This window comes from Ammospiza nelsoni, chromosome 7, assembly GCF_027579445.1.
Source record: "Ammospiza nelsoni isolate bAmmNel1 chromosome 7, bAmmNel1.pri, whole genome shotgun sequence".
Taxonomy (NCBI): Eukaryota; Metazoa; Chordata; class Aves; order Passeriformes; family Passerellidae; genus Ammospiza; species Ammospiza nelsoni.
Genome location: NC_080639.1, coordinates 16,923,115 through 16,949,287, shown reverse-complemented (window position 1 = coordinate 16,949,287; position 26,173 = coordinate 16,923,115). Strand labels below are relative to the sequence as shown.

The window sequence follows — 26,173 nt, the reverse complement described above, 5'->3', positions numbered from 1 at the left end:
TCTAAAACATGAAGGGTATGAACTAGCATTTAGAAACCAATCATGGGCTAGTTAGATGCAAAATGTTTCACTAATGTGAAAGCTACAAGAGATGCTCTAATCTTTGATTACCCCTGAGGCCACAACAAACTCAGAAAGAAGCATATGAATTGCTGATTATTTTCTATGATGATAGAATCTGAGAAGCTGCTGATAATGTATTTGTGCAGATTGACAGGTCCCTGGCTGTACTACTTCAACTAAATGTGAGCCATGTAGTACTGCTCTCATTTCAGAACAAGGCAGAATATACTGGAGTTTTGAGATTTCTCTTTTTGGGGAGTACACAACCCTTATATCAGGAGATGGAGACAGTGATGTGATCAGTGATCCTGCCATTGCAAGATGAATCCTGGCTTTCAGCCACTTTAGCACATGTACCATGATGTGATCACAAAGTATCCTTTCATCATTCCGTACACAAGATGGATGACAGGAGATAAAGAATCGGGGAGGTTTAGAGAAAGAATGCGTGGTGGAAACCAGCAAGTGTAAAATTCAAGATCATGTTATAATAAACACACAATAGGGATCACAGTAAAATTAACTTTGATTTCCACTGACTATATACTTCTCATACATATTTTTGAATGTAATCAATACTCAAGTTTTTAACCTGTTAAGGCATCTTTAGAGTCATTTTAGTATGCTGAAAAGAACTCTGCTTAAACAATACCTTTTGGTCCACATCCATCTCAAACTGGAAGTGCCAGTTTGGGAAGCTCCTATAATGATGGTCCCTAATTTTTTATAAACAAGAACATTTGAAGTAATAATAGCTGATAATTTGATTCAAGCTCTACATTTCAGATGGGGTATTGAAATGGGATATTCCATTTGGAACCTGATGCCAGGACAAATGTGATGTCACCTTTGGATTCACTGCTGCAGCATTTCTGACAGAGGGTTTGTCCTTCCAGGCAGCAACTCGGGCTCAGACTCTGACAGTCTGATCATGCCTCTGCTGTTCTGACAAACTACTCGCTGCTGATATGAAAAGAGCAGGGAAGACAGCACCTATTCTGCAATACCTCTTTGCTCGGAATCCTTCATCCTGCCCTTACAAGATCCCCTTCTGGCTGATCTGTTGAAACAGAAAAGTTTTATAGCCCTTACAGAGGAATAAACATAGGTATCCAGTGAGTTAGTGTAATCATTCTCCAAATAATTTTTCCTATATAATAAGTCCTAAGGAACAAAGACAAATTTAATTGGGACATGAATTGGCAACTACTATACATACATCCACAGCATATTTAGAACTATTAATGATTTAAAGATAAGCAAAGGGGAGACAGCTTAAGGTAAATCACACAATTTCATGAAGAAAATAACGTATGACTGGGGTAGGCATTTCTTTTACAAAAATCAGGGTCTGCTCAATGCTTCAGCTGAAAGTACCCCTTGTGGAAAGAAGCTAGGGATCAAAACACTCCCAGAAACAAAATGGGAACACTAATGTTTTATCTGGAGAATCACAGATGTTTTCAGAACTGAAAACTGTCAAAGTTAACTAAATAAGAAAGGGTTTACCCCAGATTTTAAATATGTTTCCATAAATAAGAGAAGTTCTTTTGGGGAAAAAAAACTGTAGGGAGGGTTCCTTTGAAGATGTTTATAGTTAATACATTTTATCTTGTTTTTCTGCCTCAATAGTTACCGTATTAAGCTCCCATGCAGAAAACTTCCCTTTTTTTAAAGCCACTGATATTAAGTTAGAAACCACCTCCTGGCAAGGTTTAGAAAACTGTTTCTGTCTCTGACAGAAAAGCCATTGAAAATGCAGGTGGATCCACAGAAATTTTGTCTCAGACTGTTTCTTTCTGCCGCCTTCAGTGAACACGTGCAAGCACAATTAGCACCCCAGAAGGGTCCCCTCAGCCCCTTGGAAGGCAAAGAGATGAAGGGAAGCACACTGGAGGTTTCCCTGTCTGCAGTCCTTGACAAATCCTCCTATGAATGAAGTGCATAGATTTCCTGATTGATCCATAAAGGAAATTATGGCTTTTTTGGCTCTTCCAAAAATCACTTCCTGCATAAGATAAAGACTGTGTCTCTTTGAGTGATGCATATGTTATGGATCAACTGGATTTTGCTTCTTTAACTCAAAATTATCTTCTGGAAAAAATTGTTTTAAACACTTTTATACCCTATTGCCACCACTTTGGAATGAAAAAGGAAAAAAAAAAAAGACTACATATACAAAAACCTAGAAATCTACATTTGCAAAGGTTGTGCTAAGTTAGAAATAAAGGAAGTGCATGACAGCTGGCATTCAATGTGCCTGTCAGTAGATAATCATGAATGATTTAGTTTTCCAATGAGCTTTGAAGGCCATTGTGAAAGACTCTTAAGGAAAATCAATACTTTCAAGATAAATGGTAAAGTCTGCAAATTAGAAATAGAGAAGCACTGAAGCACTGTTTCTTAAAATAAAGAGTTTAAATATGCAATGTCTGTGGTGTATAGCAGCATAATTTTATATAATTATCAATATTCCAAGGGAGGAAGTAGACACCAAGTTGGCAATGTTTGCCAATTACCCCAGGTCTAATTTCTAATCAAACCTACAGAAGTTTGGAAAGGAATGACAGTTGTGAATGATAAACCTGTCAGGAATCAGGCAAATGAAAGGTAACCCAGATAAATATAAACTAGGCAAAAGTAGTGTAAGTATAAAAATTAATCTGTCTCTAGAGGCTACTGCAACTCTGATGTTCAGTAATATCATCAGAAAGCAAATAATGGTTGTTTAAGTCTAAAACTACATCTTTGAAGAAAAGTTTCTGAGTCATAATGAACTGTTCTGTGAAAAACTCACCCAGAAACCCTGTGCAACTGGAAAGCAAACAAATCAGCAACAAACAAAATTCCTGAGAGCATTAGGAAGAGGCTGGAGAATTAATATGAATTTCATCATGTCTAGATATGGTAATGACACACTGCTTCTTTAATATGGTATTGCGTTTTGAGCCTGCTCTTTTAATGTACCTGTTTTTTTCTAATCTTTTAAATCTTTGTGCAAATGCACATCCCCACATTACCCTGATAAAGGCACACTTTCCACATGAATGTTCTGCAATGAATTCGCAATGTTTGCTGCTGTTCATACGCTGGGCTGCTGGCCCATGGGAGAAGCTGGTTCCCGTGTCACCCGGCCCCACATCCCCACGGGCTGCAGCACCAGGCCTGGCAGCAGGGTGGAATGGCACAGCATGAGGAGAAATAACGCTGCTGCTGTTCTAATTTCAGACAGACGGTTAGTTTGTGGAAGGGAACCCTTGGCAGTGGCTCAGCTGGTGACTGTGTGGCGGCAGTGACACTGCTCCCCTTTCTGCCCCCCGCGGCCACGGTGACGAGCGCAGTGTGCAGCAGTTCAGGTGACAGTCACCCACAGACACACCGTCCCTGCTGACTGGGCAGAAATGACTACAACACTTTCCCTCCTCTTGCTTAAGCATTTAAGCTAAAATGTGATGGCAAACAAGCATTTTTGATAACACTCATTGCCTTTTTATGAGCTGATAAAAAAGTGAGAAGTAAAGAAGGGAGTAATTTTTAATTGCTGCTCTGATGAACTTGAAGAACCACAGAAGTATTATTTTGGCAATATTTTTTGTTTGTTTAAAAAAAAAAACCCAAGATTCTTTACCATAAACAAGTTTACATTTTTCATATTGGCTGACTGTGCAGTTTTACACTTTAATGTTGAAATTATACAGAACTAACAATATTCTCCAGTTGCTTTCCTGGTCATATTAGACTTACCTTGATTCACAGCAGTGTAGGATTTAGGTCTTACCTGTCACACTTGTCTGTCCATTAGCTTTTATTTTTTCCTTTTTTACAGCATATAGAAATACACATGTCCAGAGAAATGCTCCAAATAATTCTATCATTTCTCAAATGTTTAGCATAGGATACGGTTGTTCTTTTCAATGTGCAAACACCACCTCAAGAGACCAAGTTAAAAATCAATCAGCCCTGTTCACAGTGAGAAGGTTGAACACCACTCCAAGCCTTTCATACGGGGTGAAAAGCCATGGCACAGAATAAAAGGGCTCCCTAGAACTGTGTAAGTAATGCACTGTTTTAAGGCAGCTTCAGGATTGGATATTAGAACCAGATTGGAAAGCGTACACTGAAACTAAATGTGGAAACACCTTTACTTACTGTGTTAAAATTTGGGAAGAATCCAACAGCAGAGCTGCTGTCCACAGGGAAGGGCATAAAGGGTTTGATATCCAGGGAAGGCTGCATCATCAAGGCAGGTGTACGCACAAGGGTGGGAAGTGTAGTAGTGCCTGCCAAGAGCAAACAAAACCAGGAATTCATGGTGTTCTCCTTTCTGTAACACACACAGTATAGCTGACACAACTGCCAAGAAAAAATTATACAGGGGATGATGAAAAGGCTCTGTAGGAGTTTATATCATTAAAAGGAAGCTATTTACACACGGGACAGACGAGGCAGAGCACTTGCCTATGGCCATGGATACTTAGAAGGTGAAGATAAGGCATATGGTATATAAATCACACTGGTAGGTAGAATAAATCCTTTCTACAGCTGCAAAATTCTACTTGTGCCAAAAAGGCCAGGATGGGTGCCCATGAAAGTCAGATGCTTCTGCAATTCATGGTTGCCTACTAGATCAGCCAGCACAGACAATACAGGTATGCTGAAATCCAGAGGTTTGTTTCCAAATAGTGATCTGCATGTTATATCAGATGCTACACAAACAACATTTCATTGAACATGTAAAAATTTGCCTTTTTTACAGTGCAAGGCAAATATTAGAAAACAGCCAACAATTAAATAATCAGCTAGCGTACCAATGAACACAATTCTTTACATGCAATGCTAGCTATTTTATAAATTGGAGCTCTCCAAACAAAAGTTTTCTAGAAATATATATGCTGAATTTTTTTCTGTATACGCATAAGAATCATTGCCCAACAAGATCCCAAAGGAATGGGCAGGCACAGATGTCCAAATATTCATTTTAAACTAGTTATGTACCCTATTCACACAAGAAGTGTGCCTAGCACACAGCTCTGAGCTATGCCTGTGGGAGTATATTTTTCCCCTGAAACCATACAAAATAGATTTCAAATAAAATTTCCATCATTGAAATACAAAATGAAAAAAAAAAAAACCAACAGAACCAAAACCACAAACAAAAAAAACCCCTCAGTGTCTCCTTCCTGAATTGAATAAATAATTCAACACCGACAGGAGCAGGCAGTGGAACATAAGTGTCCCACACCTCTAAAGGAGGGTGAGTCACTCTGTCTCTCCTACCTCTGTCACAATTTCTCCATAATTACCTCCTCCTTCCACTCACCAGTGGCCAGCAGCTGGGAGCATAACAGGCCTCTGAGGAGCTTCCTTTGTCTCAAGCACAGCTTACACAATACCTGAGCTTTTTCTCATGGAAGACATCTGAGCTTTTCTAACCCAGCCAGGAAGGGGATGGGCAGGAGGGAAGGGGAGGGGGACTGAGAGTGAGTGAGAAGGAGGGGGTTAGAGAAGTAAACAACCAATTTTCCTTCTCTTCTCCCATAAAATCAAATCATTTGTGTCCACTTGCAAAATGCCAGGCAATCCGTATGGGCTGCGTGAGCACCAGTCTTCCATTAAGGGATCTCCCTTTCTGCCTGTTAAGGACACACAAAACTGAAGGCAAAGGAGAGATTTTCCTGCTTTTCACTGTCCTCTCACCACAGTCACAATTGCAAGTCCATCTTATGGTATCCAAGAGGAAAGCTAAGTTCAGAAGCCAGATGGGGCTGCATGGATTTTTTGGATGAACAAACACTTGTAACTAGCCCTGAGCTCCAATTTTGTTGATGCTGGAGAGACAGTCATTTTGATCTCAGCCGCAGCACAGTAAACATCATATTATGGTCTAGCACATGAATAGCAGGCTGTAATCTATTCTCTGTTTCTTCTATAGGAAAAGCATCATGATTGCACAAAGATGGGTCAACGACAGCCATGCAAAGAGAATGTTTCATACCATCCCAACAGAGCTGCACAACTTGAAAGGAAAAATATGCCTGAGAAACTTTCCCAGAATATTTTCTCCCTTCTTCTATCCCAATACTTTCATAAATGTCAAGTTTGTTCCTGCATAAGCCCGTGAGACTAATTGACAGTTGTGCCTAATTAAGTGTACGTCAAAGCTTATTCAAGTGGAGTCACAAACGTCAAAAAGCTAAAGGGTAACATGCCTATAGTTTCTTATTCATATCCATAATGGAAAAGATGAATCAATAGGAAAGCAGTGTGCCAGAGAATTTATCCAAAGAAAGTATCTTCAACTGCAAAAATGATTATTTCTACTAGCTGGTTCTGAAACAGTAGATTTACATAATTTGGATTTCAGAGTTGCATTCAAACAGGAACTATGTTGTATTCAATTACCTAAAGGGCCATCATCAATCTAACTTCTGCAAGTTTCTCTTTGAAGTTCATAAGCAATTAAAGATCTGTGAAGTTAAAGAAGACCTATCCTCTCTTTACATAAATGTACTTCAATGAAGCTATGGTTACATATTCTAACTCAATTTTACAGGAAAAAAACCCAACAGAATAGACTTAGATTGTGACTGACATTTGAAATCAAAGTTACTTTTCTGATACTGTCCTTATTCAATGTATAGAAAGCATGTGGCATAAAATCTTTAAGGCATCCTACTGAAAAAAAAGCAACCTTCTTTGTACTCCTTCGTTGAGCACAGAATCTTTCATGTGAAAAAGACATCTGAAACCTCTCTAATTTTTCAGTCCATGTTTTTTCTGCTGCCAGAGTAATTTATAACCAGGAGACTAAAATACATTTAGAGCCCACAAAGAAAAGAAAATATATACACCTACCAGAGTGATTAGTGAAGGCATTAATCATAAAAAATGTTGTTTGTTTGCCAATTTACTACTTCAACAATTGCCAGTCAAATATCGATAACCCTGTTGGACTGAAGTTTGGCTTAGACTCACCTCTGAAAGCCTCTGAAGGAATTATCTTGTCAAGGTGGCCTAAATTACAAGTAGAAGCACTTCATGAAAAAATCATCAAATCAAATGCAATAGGGCAGTTTTGCCCTGGCATTTCTCCCAATGGTCAAATAGATTCTCACTACTACTTCACCAAATCTTTATCCAGACCTGAACTAAGCAGGAATATTGGCACAAAAAAAGTTGTTGCTGACAAGCTTCATTATCATTATCTTTCATTAATTTAACAGATGTTTATAATTTCATTAGCATTTTAATGATAAAGAGAACTTACCATGTCAAGAACAGATTGTTCTAAACTACCTGTAAATCTTTACAAGAAAGAGCAGTTATATTTATTCCAAAGGCATTTGCTTATTTCAGTTTATACTTGTTAAACACTTTTTTATAACTTCAATTTTGACTTCCACAGCAGGAGTTATCTAAATACTGGGAATGCACGCTGTGGACAGACTTTGCAACAGGCACTAATCCTCACTGGTCCCTTTAACTCTTGTCAAAGGGGAGGAAAACAGGTTTTCAGCTGACCCAAAATGTCTCATTTTACTAAAAGTTTTTCTTCTTACACACGTTTATCTGAAGAAAAAAGTCCCTGTGTAACAGGTGCTGCTCCTCTTTAGCCATGTACACATGACTTTGCATACACTGCAATGCACTGGGACACTGATCACAGAATCACAGAAGTTCAAGACTGGAAGAGACCTATAAGATCATCTAGTCCAGTCAATGTTCTAACTGTTCAACTAGATCATGGCAGCAAGTGCCACATCCAGTCTTTTTTTGAATTCTTCAAGGGATGATGACTCCACCACCTCACTGGGTAGATGATTCCAGTATCTGACCACTCTTACTGTGAAATATTTCCTTCTTAATTCTAACTTACATCTCGCTTTACACAACTTGAGACTGTGTCCTCTTGTTCTATCTTGTATCTGTCCCTCCTGTGGCAAGATGTGTCCCCAGGGTCAATGAAGCAAGCTTTAGCCTGTTGCCAACAAGGGGACAGGTAACATAAGGGCTTGAAGAATCTCTAAGAACATCCCCACTTTTCCAGCTTCACAGAAAAAAAAACCAGAATTCCAGACCAGCAGGACTGCAGTTTTGGCAGAGGGAATCACAGTTAACCTCGGCCATGGTAAACAGTCACTGCTCCTCTTCTTCAAGTAAAAGTGGCACCAAGATCAGTCAAATCTCAGCACACAACTTCACCTTCTGCACCTCTTGAAAACTACTTGTGACACTATTACTTCTGTGATTTTCTCACCAAGTGCTTTTCTTTGTCACTGAAAAACACAGGAAAGTTTAATGCCTGCTCATTAATTCCTCAGATTTGGGTCATTATTAGACCATTATACAGAAAAACCTCCAATTCAATCACAGAACATGCTCATATAAAACACATTCATGAATTATTTCAGCTTACTTCAATAAATGAATCATGTTTCAGACTTGAAAGCATTCTCTTCCAACATCTTCATTAAAGGCAACTATGGAGAAATCTAAAGCCATACTCAAGTCTCTCCAACATCTTCATTAAAGGCAACTATGGAGAAATCTAAAGCCATACTCAAGTCTTTCCTGTTACCTAAACATGTTACTATAATATTTTAATCCTCCTATCAAAAGAAGCAATCCACACTCAGAGCAAGAGAGTGGAAGAATAAACACTCTCAGGACTGAATAAAAGTATTTGAGTGACAAATTTCTATGCATTGGACAATCTACACCCACCTTAACCTCTACATTTAGTATATCAAAGTCATATTTATGGACAAATAATGATATCTACTGGGGAGAGGGGGCCTGCAGAGGGACAAGATTGAGACAAAACAATAGGAAACTGGAATTTCAGTATTTTAGAGAGAAATATCTTAGAAAATTAATATTAAAAAAATCTTATTCTTCTTGCAGTTGAAAGTTGAAAAACCTTATTCTTCTTGCAGCCTTTCTAGTAGCTTTCAATAACAACTGGAATCCCCAAAGGTTTTTTTGTGGAAGATACCAGAACAGATGGAGTAGAAAGTGAAGGCCAATAATTAGAAGTGAAACAGAGTATCTTGCATTTTCCCTAAATAGCTGCATTACAATTCCCTGTCCATAACCCCAGGAAGAGCCCTGTCCCTCCTGTGCTCACAGGACGTGTGACTCACGCTGCTGTCCCCGGTGCCCCCTCCCTCCCTCCGTGTCCCCCGGTGTCCCTCCTGGGGCTCAGGACCCCACACCTGCACGCTGAGCAGCAGAGCTCACAGCAGTTGTGCTTCACTGTTTATTTCACACGTTTCTTCTCAGCATTTCCATTCCCAATCCAAGCAACGCCACAAGCGCTGTACTGCTATCAAAGCAAGTTTGTTAGCACTGGCTCCTTGTCAAGTCTAAGCAATTAAATAAATTACAAAACATCCTTTACTATATTTAGAAGAAACATGCTGGCTGGAGTACAATTGCAATTTGTTATTATCTGTAGATACTATGGAAATATTTGCCACTAGTTCCTTAAAAGAGAGAATTCTCTAGACTTCTAAAGCAACCCAGACTGTTTGTTTGACTGAAAAATAGAGTGCCATGTCAAGGCTTAACATGAACAAGCTCAGTAAGCTGGATTTTTTCTAATAAACCAGTAACAACTATTAATAAATGCAATGCTCTGGCCTACATTAAGATCAGCTGAAGTTTCGCAGTCTATCCCTATTTCTTTTTCTCAGAATCCTCTAGATGGGTAAAGCTTCTCCTCCTGGTTTCCCCAGACTGAGTGAGCAGCATTACCCCCTCCCCTGTTCTTATCTGCTTCTAGGAAACATTGCTTTGGACTTGTTTTCACTTTGAAGTTTTCCAAGTAGAAAAGAAAAAACAGCTGCATCTTTTTCAGCTCTCTGTTCTCATGCCATCTGGACTAATGGAGATATTTATGAAATCCTGAGGATTCTTTTACTTGTTTTATTCAAACCAGCCCCAACCCTTACCATTTGTACTGTCCCAACCCAAACGCAATGAAAGAAGGTGTTTGCTTTGCTGCTGTCACCCTCAAATGAAAACACATCAGGTAACAACTACTGAAGGCACACTCTTGTCCAGAGCATGGTGCAACTCCTGTAGCAGTCTCCATCATTTTCCTCAGTTCATGTGCTTCGGTGCTGGGCACCAAGCCTGTAATTGTCCCAGGATCTCTTCCCTTCTGGTTCAGGAAACACAAGTTTTCTTACAAAATGAAGCTTCCCTGATAAAGAGGAGGAGCAAAAGAGTCCAGTATACATTACCTTGAAAGTTTCATAATTTGGAGGAAAGCACTTAATTGCAGTTAGTTTTTTTAGAGTCTGTTATCCCTTAACTGTCACATAACCCGATTTTTCTCAAAATCTAACTCTTACCCATGCTTCTGGCACCACGGGTGCCACCATCTAACCCTCAGTGAGCCTCAGCACAGGCTTTCTTCCAGGAGGTACTGAGCTGCTACCCACAAAAACCAAACGAGCCTGTCACCAGGAATGCTGCTGAGGGAATCCTTTGTTGTTTCTTGGACAAGCAGATTTATGTTTGCAGCTGGTTTCTTGCTCCTTAAATCACCTTCAATATGCCAACCCACCAGCTCAGTAGTGCTGTGCACAAAGGTAAGAGGGGTCTAGACAGAAACATCTTCACAGATGTGTCTCATCCCTTAACCACCCACATTAGACAATTTCCAACGCTCTTGAACATCATGACAGCTCAGAGAATTTCATGCCTCATTTGCTTTTCCTGCTTAACACACAATCTCCTATACAAAATACAGTTACCCAAGTTGCTTCTTGTTTTTTTTTTTTTTTTAAGTTTTTCTATTGATATTGCCCTGTAAATATCCTTCAGATAAAAGATCGCTGAAAGAACTAATTCAGATTATTCAAAGAGGTCTTGAAAATATTGGCAACAGAAACCCAGGTCTCCACCAAATAAAATCTTTCTCCCAATTAAAATTCTCAGATTTCCAGAAATGTCAAAAGAAGTTCACTTCACCCCTTTTCTATCCACGCCATCACAACACCAGTCACAATTTTCCCCTTACTTGCCATCATTTCCATAGCTAGGCACATGTTTTTAAAAGAACCACTATCTTTCTGCTTAGAAATAAAAAACAAGGGAAGATACAGGGAAGAAAGGCAGATTTAAAAACCTTTATGATATTGTCCATGTAGTCTACACAGGTTCCACATTGAACTTAATTGCTCTGCCACAGCATAGGCCATGCAGCATACAAGCACCTGTCCAAAAGAGATCAAACACATGAAGGTTTTTCTAGCTGTTGCCCCTAACTAAAGCAACAAGAACATCTTCATTGGATTTCCTGGAGGATTTCAACTTCCTCCTAATCAGATGACATACTACATCTACTGCTTTTCAGAGCCCACACTCTCGAACATCTTCAGCAAGGGACAAACCAGAGCTCAAGCTTTACAGTTACCAGCGCATCCTGCAGCACCACACCTGGAAACAAACAGTGCAGAGAGCTCACTCCACAGATGAGAGCAGGAGCCAGGCTTAGCACTTCTCTCACCTAACAATGCAAAGAAAGGCACTTGAACCTGCCTGTGGAAAGAGCACAAGAGTTCTGCAGGTCATACACCAAAGGAAGGCAAGTACTACAGATTTACCAGTGCCTTACAATATCCAGAAGTTTCATATGTTTTTTCTGTGACCCCACAATCATGAATGTTTTCAGCAAGCCAAAAGGTGTAATAACTCACAGACCATGGAGTCCTGTAAAGGCTTCCCAGTATTAATCAGTGCCATGGTGCTTACTTAAGTCACTAAGGGTATAATCCACCACCTCTGCAGCACTTCAGCATATACATATACACATATAAACAAACAGCTTAGGACTCAGAGGTAAATAATAATTTCATTGCAACATGGTGCTTTTGTGACTTTGGGTGCTGTGAAATAGTGGGCAGCTATCAAGCCTGAACAAACCTGGCCTGTTGTAATTGTGTGTTTAGCTTTGAAGATCTGTGAGAACAGCACACCGTGTTGCCTGAAATGTGCCCCCTGATTCTTGGGGCTGTCCTGTGCAGGAGCAGGAGCTGGACTTTGAAGATCCCTGTGGGTCCCTTCCTACTCAGAATAATCTGTGATTATGTGAGTATTTGCAACCTGACCCTGGAAGAAGGGCAGCCTGCTATTCAACATGAAAATATAACCTAAAAGACTAATAAACTGAATTTCACTGGCTTTTCCCCTGCTATTCTTCTTAGAATTAAACTTAAAAGGGTTACTAGCTAGCTGTCTGCTACAGAGTTGCATTTAAAATAACTTCTGGGGGAAGAAAGAAATAAAAAAAATGAAAAGAAATGGTGTCTGAATTTTTTGAAGAGTTCATAAAAGGGGACCTCAGAGCACAGGGTTACAGCCAGCATGGGGTCATGGCATTCAGAAGATCAAAGTCCACAAATCCTGTCTCTCTTGAATTAAGGTGCACTGCTTTACTTATTCTCAAAGTCAGCATTGATGAATAAGTAAGAACTTGAAAATTTATAAAACTAAAATAGATGCTGTCTACTCTCTATTTATAAAGGGAGAAGGAAGACAAAATATTTCAAATGAACAGATCTGGTAGCCCAGACCACCACATTTGTGATGTTATTGAACATTAATTAAACACCAGTACCTGATTAAAAACCTTATTTTGCCTTGGGGTGCAGCAGTGCTCTAGCCCTGCCAAGGCTGGGACATAAAGACTTTTGATGCTGTTATGTTTTCAAAGAATGTATGACATGAACTTTGACAAATCCACCCTCAGATTATCTTCAGAAAAAGAGAAGAGAAAAAAAAACCAAAAAAGAAAAGAAGCCAGTAACAGAATGTTTCTGTTAAATTAAATTGAGATTGGATCAAATAAGCATTTTTTTACTCAAACATTTGAACTGACTGAACAGTGTTTCAACTGATACAAGCCTTTCAAAAAAAGGCTTCTTTTTTCTTCTAGTTTCCCAGAGACTAATATCACTTTAATATGATTTATATCACAAACTAAATGTAATTAATCAAACACTATGCTGAAAATAAAGACAAATAAAGACAAGTTTAAAGCATTTTTTGAAAATGTGCTGTGCAGCCTGCATCTGCTTTCCATGGTGACACCAGGAGCAGGCTGGGCAGCCTCACTGCCCCTCTTCTCCAAACACTCCCTTGAGCCAGCACAGGGAGTCAGACCACTTGTAAACAAACACAGACCAACAAAAGAGAAACTTGCCTTCGAGCAGCCCAGTGAGCTGGTCGAGCTGAAGTCATGGTTGGGAAACAGAGAGTACCAGGTCGGTGGCAGCAGAAAAGAAAAATTTTGTTGAGCATTGATGTATCTTATTGTCATCCAGACTCATCTGAACTAGCCCTCATCTTCCCTGCAGTGTAACAGCCAAATTTCATGCCTGCCACTTTGTGTTTCTGGTTATTTCTCTCAGGATGGTGTCTGTTTAAGCTGCCAACACCACAGTGTTAACTCAAGTTCACCCTATGAACACAGCAGTCCAGCCCTGCATTCCCAGAATACGAATTCCTGCTCATGTGCTGCATTGGTTATTACTCAGCTCCTGATTTCCTTTATATACTTTGGCATAATTCATTTTTCCTTTTCTTCAAAGGGAAGATTTAAAATTACTGTGACCCCATCAGCTCTCTCACTGCTCTGGAACCTCTTTTACAAGTACCACAGATCAGTATTTTCATCCATGCAAATATCCTTGTGGTGTGTCTGTCAGAGCCAGTGCTTTGAAGATTCTGGTTCATTGATACACTCTGACATGTTCTTGCAGGCTTTTTTTTGTTTATATTGGCAACTGTCACATGAACATAACTGATCTTTCTAACAAAAAGTAATTACAAACTGGCTCCATGCAACCCAAACTTTTGGTTTCATCTGACTCTCACAATAACAACTCAAATTTTAATTTGGTCTTCTGTAAGTACTGTAAGTGCACTTAGAGAAAGATTTATGTTTGATGCTTATTTGTCTCATTTTTTTTCTATTTTTTTTTCCTACAGATTCATGTTGCTCTTTCTTCACCATTCTTAGCAATTCAAACCTGTTTCTATTTCCTACCCCTACATATAGTTCTTTTGCTTTAGTCTGTAGGAATTTTTTTGTTTTGCCAAATTATTCTTGCCACATTTTCTGACTTGCCTCTGCCAGGAGACTCTTTGCAGTTGCATTCTTTTCAGGGTTTCTTTAGAAGAACTTTTAAACCCTTACAGTATGCTTGATAAAAATAAATATCCTGATAAGGATATCTTACAGAAAAAAACTCAATCCTCTTTTCAGAACTGCTTTCACTACTGGTTGTTTGGTGTGTTATCACGAGCAACATTTTGCTGCATAATTAAAAACCAGGCAAAATGGCTATTCTGTAATTTTTTTCTGCTACTAAAAAGCAGCTGCCCCTCAGTTCTAATAAATAATGTTTTTACCTATCTTAAAATAACTGCAAGATTTCACTCTAATTTTAAAGGCAATAATCAATACTTCATATTCAGTATCCTAAATGCTAGTTTAAAGATGAATCTAAGCATCAGAAAGATTCCAGCTTGCCTACTGGAACAGGTAGTGTATTCCCCTTTCACTTCAAATCCCTGGTTATATACTGTGGTAAATAATTGAGCCTGTAATTCTGAGTAGTGAGGAAGAAGCAATGAGCCCTTCACCTTCTTTTTTGTTTCTATTCTGATGCCTGATTTAAGAATGTGCTTAAATTCCCAATCACTGGGCTTTAAACTCACATTCAAACATTCTTATTAATTCTCAAGAGTACCACAGATCTCTAACCTCACTTCATACTTTGTGATTGGCAAGACTCAAGAGAGGATTTTCTAACTGAAAGGCAATGCACACTAAACAGAAAGCGTATGGTTTGAAATATGACTTTGTATTTCTAAAATATTCAAAACTTAACAATGAGAGTTGAAACTATATTATTCAAAGAAAGAATGTTTTGGTTTTGTGAAGTGGAAAGAAAAAGCAAAAAGCACAAAGGAGCAAAAATACTGCTATTGCAAAGGCGTGGCTTCCACTCCCAGTGATGTTTCTAGTAGCTATAATACCACTCCCAGCAAAAGGGAAAGCAAAAACATTGAAATGCTACCCAGATTCTTGGAGAAAGAGTTATTCATGTAAGATTTTGAAGTCACAGTTGAAGGCATTTGATGAGTATATCAAATATATATAATATATATATATATAAATCTTTATATATATATTTTATATATAGATATAAATCTCATACATATAAGATTTCTTTGTGTCATCATATATATTTGATATATATAGTATATCAAATATATATATGATGACACAAAGAAATCTTTTAAATACTTTATAATATAACTTAGCTTTTCCCTTTTAATTGCCCATATTTACGAAACCAAGTGAAGCAAGCTGGCTTGTATAAACTTGAGATCTGGAGCTATGATGTGTGATGTAAAAAACTCTGGCAAATAATTCAAACATGGATCTATTACTCTGGTGTAAATCTGTCATCATTCCTTTTAAGTCCAGAGAACCACCAGGATTAGCAGCAGTACAAGTGTGAAATTTGGCTGAATGACTTCAGCTGGAGGAGCTCTGTGCAGAAGCAGCAGCTGCCAGGTCAGACACTAGAGTGAACCTTCCCCAGTGCAAATCAGCAGCAAGACAAGGTACCAAAGTATTTGTTACCAGTTTCATGTCCTCAGTTTGATCTACATGCACAGAAACTGCTACATGCTCTTTGCTGACTAATAGTTCTCAAACCGCTGCACAGAGGAGCCCACTGAGGACATGAGACATGCCAACACTGACTGCAAAGAGGTGTTTGCAAGAGGTGAACAACTGACATTCCACAGGGCAGCACTTGTAGGAGGAACCCAGCAAGGGAGATGTGCAGAGTGACTTGGAGTGCAGGGAGAGCATCACAGCCCACCCACTCCTCTTTCCATTACCACTTCTACTGAACTCTCCCTCCATCTCTGTGCAGATGTCTGAATCCCATCATCTCACATAAATATCTGCCGCAGTAGCATGTTAAATCTGCAAGGGAAGGCTCAAACACTGGCTCCTTAGTTAAGGTCAAGGCTGGTATGTTTCTGTGGATGCACCAGACATGGTTTCACAGCTCATCATGCATTCCAGAATGGGTTTTAAATATGCCACGTATCTCCCCAGCAGATACAGCCTTTCAGAGTGAAACCATACCCCAGAATACACTCAGTGCCATATAACCCAAGGATTCCAACCGAAGTTGTCATCCTTGGGTTATATGGCACTGAGTGTAGTGCCATATACAGCTGAAATGGTGCAGTGTAGTGCCTACTTGATCACCTGCTTAAGGAACTCCAGCTCCACATTCAGGAGCTGGAGTTCCTTGAGCAGGTGATCAAGTAGGCAGCTCTGAACTTGCATTCTGCAGTTGCAGCTCAATCACCTGAAGAATGATCCCATATTTTTTTACACAGTCACCTCCAGGAGAAGCAGAAGTGATCTCCCTCCACCTCCACTGGTGGTACCTACCCCTTGTAATTTCTGTGTCCTTTTTCCTGAATTTTCAAAACAGTTCTGTGGAACTATTCAATTTGAATCTGGGAGAAATTTCTCCATTACTACAGTATATTCTGTCAGCAGAAGGGAGATCAAATAACCGAATTTCAGATTAACTTGCTTTTATGCATTTTGACCAGGAAAACGCATGATGAGCTTAGTTGGTTTCAAAGAAAAGATTCTTAGGCATTTGAAAAAGTATAGTCAGATTGGAGGAAATAGAAGAATAAGTCCATTTGCCAATCAGAAAGGGCTTAGATTTATGAGAAAAAGGTAAATTATTCTAAATCTACCTCAAAGATCCAATATGTATCAAGTTTTGGTGGTTTGGGGTTTTGTTTTCTTTGGTTTTTTGGTTTGTTTTTTTTTTTAATTTTTTTAATTTAAGGTCCATTTCATCATCTTTGCAAAGACAGTTTTTAATCTTACAGTTTTCTGCTAACACAGAGTTTCAGGCTTGTTTGACACCTTTTTGGACATGAAATTCAAATGTCTTCTATTAAACAATTTTCAAAGTTGCACCAAAAAAAAAATCATGCAAAGTGAAATTTAATCCTCAGATTTTCTGTTATAAAAGAGCAGAAATCTATGTCCCATATCTTAAATGCTTTATGGAGCACACTTGAATTATGGAATACACACAAATTGATTACTGTGACTAATGCCTCAATTGGAATTTAAAAAAAGAAAGAAAAGAAAGGAAAAAAAGAGATCAGTTTGTCCTTAGACAACACCGAACCCAGAATACAAAACAACCATAAACATTTTCTTTTTTTCCCCCTCCAAATCATTGTTTGCAACAAAGGATTTCAGAAGAGCAATCATTTAACATGAAAAAAGAAGAATAAATATGCCTCCAACACAAACTGAGAAACAGTCCTCCTGTGACATGAGTTCTCACCGGCAGCAAATTACTTAATTCTTGTGAATTAAATAATCACAAGATTATTTGATCCATTGTGAAAGATCGGAAAAATTAACTTAAAATGGGATAAGGAGAAATCATAAGAACAACTGGATTCCAGTGTGGCAAGCATCAGAAAACTGCAGCTGACTTTGAGATTTCAAACTTTAGTGCCTATAAGAACAGAGGTTTTAATATGATAAGCATTGCCCAGTATTTCTATTTCTGTACACACATGCTCAAATATAACAGCTGAGAAAATCTGTAAATCAATTCAAAACCACCCAGTCTTCATATGTTGGGCTTGGTATGGATTGATAAATCGCTCTATTGGGCAGTGGTGCAGAATTAAAAAAGACTTAGACAAAAAACTACAGAAAATAAAAATATCTAGACATTTTGCCTGAAAAAATTTTAGTGCCCTTGGTCATGCAGTGAAAAATATAAGAAAAAAGGTATAAATAGTAAAAATGCTTGATGTACTTCCAAATAATATTTGAGTTGAAAGAGCAAGGGATTGACCTGCCAGAGTAGCAATTAAAGTGAAGATGGAAAAAGCCTAATAAAAGCCTAATAACCTGACCACAGCATGAAGGACAAAGCTCAAACTATCCACATGTCCTTTACATGAAGGAAGGACTCGTAAATCCATCTCTGATAAAGCTTATTGTGATGAGCAGCAGGTACGTTTTAACTGGGAGAGGATTTACAAATTGAAAAGAGTGAGGTAAAGCAAGCTTTGGGAAGTCTAGAAAACACAAAAAGTTAAAAATGGACACCCTTGGAAAAATACATGACAGATATAGAGGCTAGAGAGGGTACAGGTATTTAAAAGACTTCTGAGATGAAAAATTCTGAAAGGTTTAGGAGAATAGAGAGAACTGAAATAAAGAGATGTGAGAAAAACAGGTCTGAACATCATGGAAAGCTTCTTGACACCAAGATTATTCTGAGAGATATTTAATGCTCACGGTGGCAGCCTTTTTTAGCTGAACCAAAGTGCGGAAATAATCTCCTAAGAGATTTTGAGATTTGCAACAGCACATGCATTTGTATCAAGACTGAATAAAACAGGGCTGTATGTACAAGAGAAGCAATTCTACTCTGGCAAGGAGAGCATTAGATGACCAGCAACGAGTACCATGATAGCACTTGTTAAAAACAATTTGCAATAAGGTATTCATAGTCATTCATTTTATGAAGTACAAGCATGGCCTTGCTTCATTTAAAGAATGCCATATCTTTCATGCTTTATCATGAGCTTTGATCAAGAGATCAATAAAACAACAGTTCACAGAACCAAATAAAACCACAAGCATATGTTACCAGCTAACACCAATGAAAACCCAATGCAATGCATTTTATTGGGTCCATTTTACAGCAAAAAAGTGAGTCCTTCCTCCACACAGTTGTCAAAAGATTAACATTATAATATAGAAATAGATAGAAATAGTTCTATATTTCTCTGTATCTCTATACAGAGTAAAATGATCTAGCTTAAGAAACAAGAACACTTATTTCTGTTTCAAATTTGCATTTTTATTTTCTGATGGTACTTGCAGTCTTTTCCACTTGAAGTGCAGAAGACAATATAAACACTAACTGTTTATTTTAATTCTGCAATTATGTACCTATTCCTGTGGAGAAGTAAAGCAGAAAGACTTTTAACAGCTCTGTTAACAAATCTGGTTGTTGACAATTGAACAATTTAGTAGTTCTCAACACAGGAGTAGTTGCAAATTCTGGGAAAAGAAGGTTGCTAAGATTCCCTCTCACTCTGCAAGTGGAATTTTCCACTTCATATAAATACTATTTTTGTCAAAGAAATTTGTACAGAGTCATGCTACCACTGCACATGAAATGGAAAGTTCCACAGCTGTAATGGAACTGGGAGCTTTTGTTCATGGAACACTTGGATTTTCATATTAAGGACAAGCATGCGTCACAGTCAAAAGCAGCATTGCTTATCTTCCCAGTAAATACAAGATTTACAAGTTTTATTCCTAAATATCAGTTGTATCTCATTTTAAATGCTGATGTTTCCTAATGCATTCCTAGCAAAGTTCATGAAACACCCTGAGCACAGCTGCTAGCTGCCACATCCCTTACATCTACTGTAACAATCAGCTTGCATGCAAAGCACTGGGAGCTGAATCAGCAAAAAGCAGAAGGAGCTTCCATTTAGGGACATTGGGATCTGTGCAAGTGGCACCAAAGGAAGGTACCTATCCAAGAACCTATATTTACCCTTTCTAGAATGATACCAAGTTTCAGCCATTATTCCTACGTGTATCAAAGCATTTCGATCAAAATCTGATCATTGAATCACGGGATCTCAAGTCCTCCAATCCAGCCACATGAAATAAAACAAGAATTCTACGTTAAATCTACAATGTCAGTCAAACATCACATTATTTGAAAATCACTTTACCATAAATAGCACTGAAAACAGTGGGAACAGAAGAACAGGTAAATGTTAATATTAAGCTGGCAAAGAAGAGGAAAAAAAAAAAAAGACTGGCTCCATGGAATTTTATGTATTCTCCATACTCATGTGTATCTCAAAAAATAATAATATCTTTTAACAGATCTATTTACAAGGAGCTACAAAAATCCCTAATACATGTCACAGTTAAAAGAATGGTGGGAAAGGATATGTGATATTTAAAGAATAGATAGAAAATAATGGCAAGTGTCAAGATCTTGCTCATAATCTGGAACTTAATTACTTTAAAAAAAGAGGAAAATAATTAGAGAGATGATAGCGGTTAATGGTGCAGAATAATTGATGGAATTATAACAACTGCTTAGGCATTTCAAGGATCATCCTTCAATAGCAAGAAAGAACTGTTCTGTCTAATAAAGGTAAAAACAATATAGACATATCAACCACTTACCCCTAAATGTCTGGAATGCCACTGCTCCATGCTTTGCTTATGCTATGACAATGCTGTAAGAGCTCAGCTTAAGTTTTGTCACACAACACATTGACATTTGAAAGGTTAAAAGGTTGATGATGTAGGTTAGAATTTCAGTTTCATTAAGAGTGTTAAGAAAGTCTAAATAACTGGGGACTTCATAAACTCTATTATTTGATTTGAATTAAATGCATGTTTTGGGTTTGAGAACCAAAAGACTGCTCAGAAAGTTTCATATCTGAGACAAATGGAAACAAATGAGGAAATCAAACCTTCAGGCAAGACTTGGATGTGTTTCTTAGTACAAGTAGGCTAAATTATTAGAATACAACAAATTGAATAAAATATACTAAGGTTATCTTCATTTAAGAGGGGCACAAACAGGTGTAACCAGAGCCATAGTTAACCAAGAACCACGTGAGTATCTGTCCAGTTTTCTGAAGTCTAAGAGAGACATCAGGTGGTATCCTGCCCTGTTGCCAGAGAATGAAGCTGTTCTGTTTGCCTACATGAAAATAGGGTTTGTTTGATGCTGCCAAGGAAGCTCTGGAGAGCAGCTGGTTGCACTTTCCATTCTCCATCTTTCTTATGGAGGAGAAAAGCATTCTTTAATAATAGACAACAACTGATAACAGTTCAAACAACGGGGAACCCCACATTCAGTAAATGCAGTGAGGCTCACAAAATACAGAGCACTAACACAATACTTCAACTGGAGAAAGTGGCACTCAAAATCGGCTAATTCAAGATTGCAAAGGTGCACACTGCACGGACAACATGCATACATACATATTAAGAGGCAGAATTCCCACAGTACATCCAGCACCAGCAGTTCACATAGATTTGTCAAATATCAGACAAAAGTTACTCAAAATGATAGTTTTATTTTCATTAACTTAACACATCTGTCACTACTTTTTCTTAAGAATGGATTTCCTTATTTAGCATGCCTCTTCATAAAAACTACTATAATTCCTATTCTCCCTGCTTTAACATCAATCATCCTTTTAAAAATTCTTTTCTCTCATAGTTGGTCTCCAGCACTAGTCTCAACAGTGTTCAGTTTGACTTTCTCATGGCTTTTTCCCCCTGGTTTTTTTTTTCACCTTTACTAGTCAGTAAAAATTCCAAATCCAACACCCTAAGATTAAGATAAAAAAACTGATGATAATCCCACCCAATCCCTTTTTATTTTATTATTTTTAAGAAAAGCATTGCCTTTTTTAGCATATTTCCTTTTTCAGATCAACACTGAAGTTAGATGAGAACTTCAACTTTTACTACCTTTAGGACCTGACTCTACTTTTGTAAAGCAGCTCTTGTTCTCTCTTCCATCAAGAAACTGAGAAGAAAGCGTGAGCTGCTCTCCAGGTGGCATATATTGTACATACAAGGAGCTCTTCACTTTCCATGCAATTCATTCCATCAGGGAAGGTAAACCACAGTTTTGAATTTTAAAGCAGGATCTCATCTATGATTTATAAAAAAGGCCAATTGCATCAAGCTTACTTCTTCTGGTCTATTTTCTGCTTCAAAGTGCCCCATGCTGCTATACTTCAGCCATACGTGCAGTATCAATTACTGGCTGTAAGCGACCCTGCACTGGCATCCATTTTGTTGCTATCAACAATCCCTTGAACATTACAGATTTTTGGCTGGCAACATCACCTACTGCTTTGTTGTTACTGCTTAAAGTTGCCATAGAGACAAAAGAACAGCTGAATAGCAATCTTAATTCTCAAGAAACGGTTACTCTTTGGTAATAGGATGCTACTCGCCGCTACAGAGTCCAAGGTTCTAATGGAATTTATTTGCAACAGTGAGTTTGGAGTCAGAGCCTTGCTCAAAGAAAAAATCGAAAACAAGGCAAAGACAAAAGAGCCTTGTGTTTCCTCCTGCTCACTGTAGTTCTGCTGCTACTGAAGAGGCAAAGGAGACTGTCTCCCTGCTGTGGCACAAGATACAGCAGATGATGACTCCAGCCCCATACCCTGAAGGATAAAACAGTCACTGCACAAAGACCCTTACCTTATTCTCTCTTCTTACATATATATTTTCTCTTCTTATGTCTCAAAATAGTAGGCAATAAAGAAGCTCCATGCTTCATCTTCCTCACCAAGTAAAGTGGTTCACTACCTCATGCAAAGTGCTTTTTCATCCACAGATACACAACACAACATAGGAAAAAATTAAGGATTCCCTCCTTGAATTTTTTCCTCTAGCCACACAGATCTGCTTTCTCTCCAGTACAGCCCTTAATGAACAGAGTATGTGCAGAAGCTCAGACTAACAGCTGAATCCCTCTGCTCACTGCTCCATTAACTCATATTACAGTATAACTTGCAACTGATGGGAATTGAGGGCACTCAGCCCTGGGATACTTGGCATCTTTCAGATTCCAGTCCTAGGTTTTGAAATCCTTCCATGTCCCCACAGCTCCTGAGTGGACAGAATGCATGGGATCAGAGTAAGCATTACCTTCTCTATCTTAAATCCTGTTGTTCAGAAGTCAGAGAATTTCTAAAGATAATTATAAATACCAGATTATCCCTGGTTTGGTACAAACAAAACACAATAAATCAGAACCTTGTCCTGCAAAGTCATCCCACAGACAGAGCAAGCAGCTGTCAGGAACAGCTGAAAGAATATTTTCCTCTTCAAGAGCCTTCACCTCACCCTCAACTTGACACTGTTGTCCTGCTCCCAACATCTTAGTGGTAGCATGAACACAAAACCAATTCCATGGGGTTGCTGCCTGATGTTCCCCCTGCAGCAGGAGCAGTTTTAGCCCCTCCATTTCCTGCCTCATGAGCAGACCCTGACTTATCTGTTCCTGTGCACAATAATAGTCAGGAGGAATATTCTAGCAAGACAAGTAGTAGGGGATAACGCAGAAGAGAAGGAGGAAAACTGAGATATAAGTGATTCTTCCTCCTCCTCACCAGGCCTCCCTTCTGAAAGATTCCTGCACCCCCTTTCCCAGCCACTGCATTTTTTCACCCCCCTGTCTTTGCTCCCCACAGCCCTGACATCCCACTTGAGACTCCTTTCACCTCTACCCTGGCCTCTTGTGAACCCTCAGCTTTCAACAGCCTGGCCTCTGTGCCAAAATACATTTTGTTGACACTTCAGAAAGAACACTTCACACTGACAATCACGAGCTTTTGCTCGTGGACAAAATCTGCTTTTACTAAAAAGCCTTGAATTGACTTTGGAGCTCACACAGGAGCAAAAATATTAAATGTTAATATATGAAAGGGCAGGCAGGCTATAACAGTGGAGGTCTGTTCATCCAGCTTGGGAGTTTCCAGCAGAGTGAGTACATTCTAATGATAAACTGAAATTAAGCACACAGTTTGATTCTAGTTTTAAAAATTCTGATCTACAGGAAAGGTGCTTAACATGGAAAAAAAATCCTTAAAAATTACTACTTTTTGTGCTTTTGAGCAAGTAATTTTCTATCAGTTGAGGGACAAAAAGATACAATGCAGCATCTCAGACATCACTCATCTAGGGGCCGAGGGACAAGATGTAAACAATCACAACAACAAACAGAAGGAGTAGGAATATAAAAGCAACTTCATCAAAAAGAGGGCAAGACCGTATTTTAAGTGAGCTCCTTGCCCACTCAGGAGTTACCTCAATCCAACCTCAGCTTTGCCTCAGCAGGTCCTGCTCTAGGCTTGCTCAAGCACACAGATTGCACATCTTGGGCAAATCACCTGGGCAGATGCCCAGTAAGAGAAGAGCTCCTTTCAAAAAGGCAAAGTGCTCCCCTCTGATGGAGGAGAGAGGCAGCAGCTCCCGTGACAGGGATGCTGAGAGCATCCCTCAGAGTGCCCTCACAGGGCACCCACTGAGAGCATCCCTCAGGGGCAGCAGGGGGCTGGCCTGGCACCACCCCACCCACACAGCAGCAGCTGCTGGATTCTGAGCCTGAGCCACCTCCCAGCCCCAGCTACAGACAGGGAAATGCAGTCTGGCACATCACTGCTGACCCATTGCCAAGTCCAGTTCTACACCTGTCTGAAAAGGACAGCTAAAGGGAAAACACAGATATTAATAAGAATAATCACAGAATTAACCAGGTTGGAAAAGACCTTTGACATCATTAAGTCCAAGCTATGACCAAACACCACCTTGTCAACTAAACCATGGCACTAAGTGCCACAGGCCATCATTTCATAAACACCTCCAGGGAAGGTGAGTACACCACCTCCCATGATGATAAAAATAATAATAAACCACAATGACATTTCTGATCCTTGTGCCCCCACAGTCAAGGCTGAATGGAAGGGAAAGAAGTCTGCACACCATAAAATGAGGTAAAACTCAAAGAGAAAAGGAAACAAGTTGAGTGGAAGCCTCAGACTCTGTCCCAATGGCATTTTTATTAAACATGTTTGGAATTGCTCTGACCTTGGGAGCAAAAAAATCTTTGCTGAAACACAATTTAAAGAAATGTGCAATGGGACAGAAAAGGTTTCAGTTTAAAGCGATATATGGAAAGACTATTTTATAGGGGAAAGACTTTTGGAAAAGAATTTTCAATGAAAAAATTCCAGATAGAACTCAAAAAGAAACAAAGCAAGACACTGATAACACCAAAGACAAGTTGTATTTGAAGATTAACACACATTCATAACATATGAGGCATAATGAAATGGTGTATGTTTAAAACTTAGTAGCTATTCACACTAAGTTGTTGTAAGGCACACTGCACTAACATCTATGTGAAGCACAGCTTAATTTATTTAAGGAAACCTGAGAAAAAGCAGACATATTAACCTCCTCAGACAAAGTATGAATCTTTCCTTCACATGACTGAAATTATTATAAACTCTTGACTTGCAGTGCTAGCAGTTTGCCAAGTATTTCAGCTCCTATATTTGTATTTTTAAATACCATAAATAAAGAACAGTATCTGGATAAGCCAGGGGTGAAGGAGTAGTGCTCTCAGACTACATAAGAGTAGGGGGAGAACTGCATTTAAGACTAACGGTAAACAGAGGTCAAATACATAAAGTTTTTAAAGCTTATCAAATCACAAAATCAAAGAATGATGCAGAAACTGGTAAACACACCCACAGATTATCCAGCAACTACTAGCAATAACCACTACAAGCAGAGATTTAACCACTGTCTTGCTGTATCAGCTAAGAAGCTCCCTGCTGCACTAGTCTGTGAAGAGGTGGCTTCCTTGGTGGGAGGGCACAGGTGTGGGGAGCCTTTCCCCCAGCAAGCCTGGCCGAGAGAAGCTGCACTGCTGCCCTGGGCAGAGCACGGGAGAGCTGCCACAGCCACCGTGCGGTGCCCTGGCAATAGCTCAAATTAAAAAACCTTGCTGCCCTTCTACCATGTCCAGCTTTCATCTTTTTTGATCCTTTTGGTGCGAACAAACATTCCAGATGCAATTTAATTGGAGCTTGCATATTTTCTCAGAGGTCAGTGGCAGATACATCATTATATATGTTCATATCTCCTTAGGGAATTAATCGTTAGGGTATCATGGTTTTAAAATTCTGATGAAAGGCCTTCAAATTCCCCCTGGATTTGTATTCATAATTGACAGTATTACATAACTTTTAAGTACTGAATGACTCACAATTGGATACAAAATACTGACTTTGTAGAAACTTTGTTATGCTTCTTAATATTTCTTACACTTTCTTTGCTCTGAGGGTCTAGGACTCCAATCCCTGATGTTTGGATTTACAAGAAACAATTCCTCTTTTCCAAGTAGAAGCATTTCCTTTGTTTAAT

The 26,173-nt window shown here is 38.9% G+C and overlaps 1 protein-coding gene across 5 annotated transcripts in view; it reads right to left on the bottom strand.

The window, feature by feature from the left end:
* Positions 1-26,173, bottom strand: part of ZNF385B (zinc finger protein 385B) — a 149,978-nt gene that overhangs the window by 47,928 nt on the left and 75,877 nt on the right. For all 5 annotated transcript variants that reach the window (XM_059476454.1, XM_059476455.1, XM_059476457.1 and 2 more), the window contains one exon: positions 4,213-4,343. In XM_059476454.1, the coding sequence (XP_059332437.1) occupies positions 4,213-4,343 (131 nt within the window). The remainder of the gene's footprint in view (positions 1-4,212; positions 4,344-26,173) is intronic.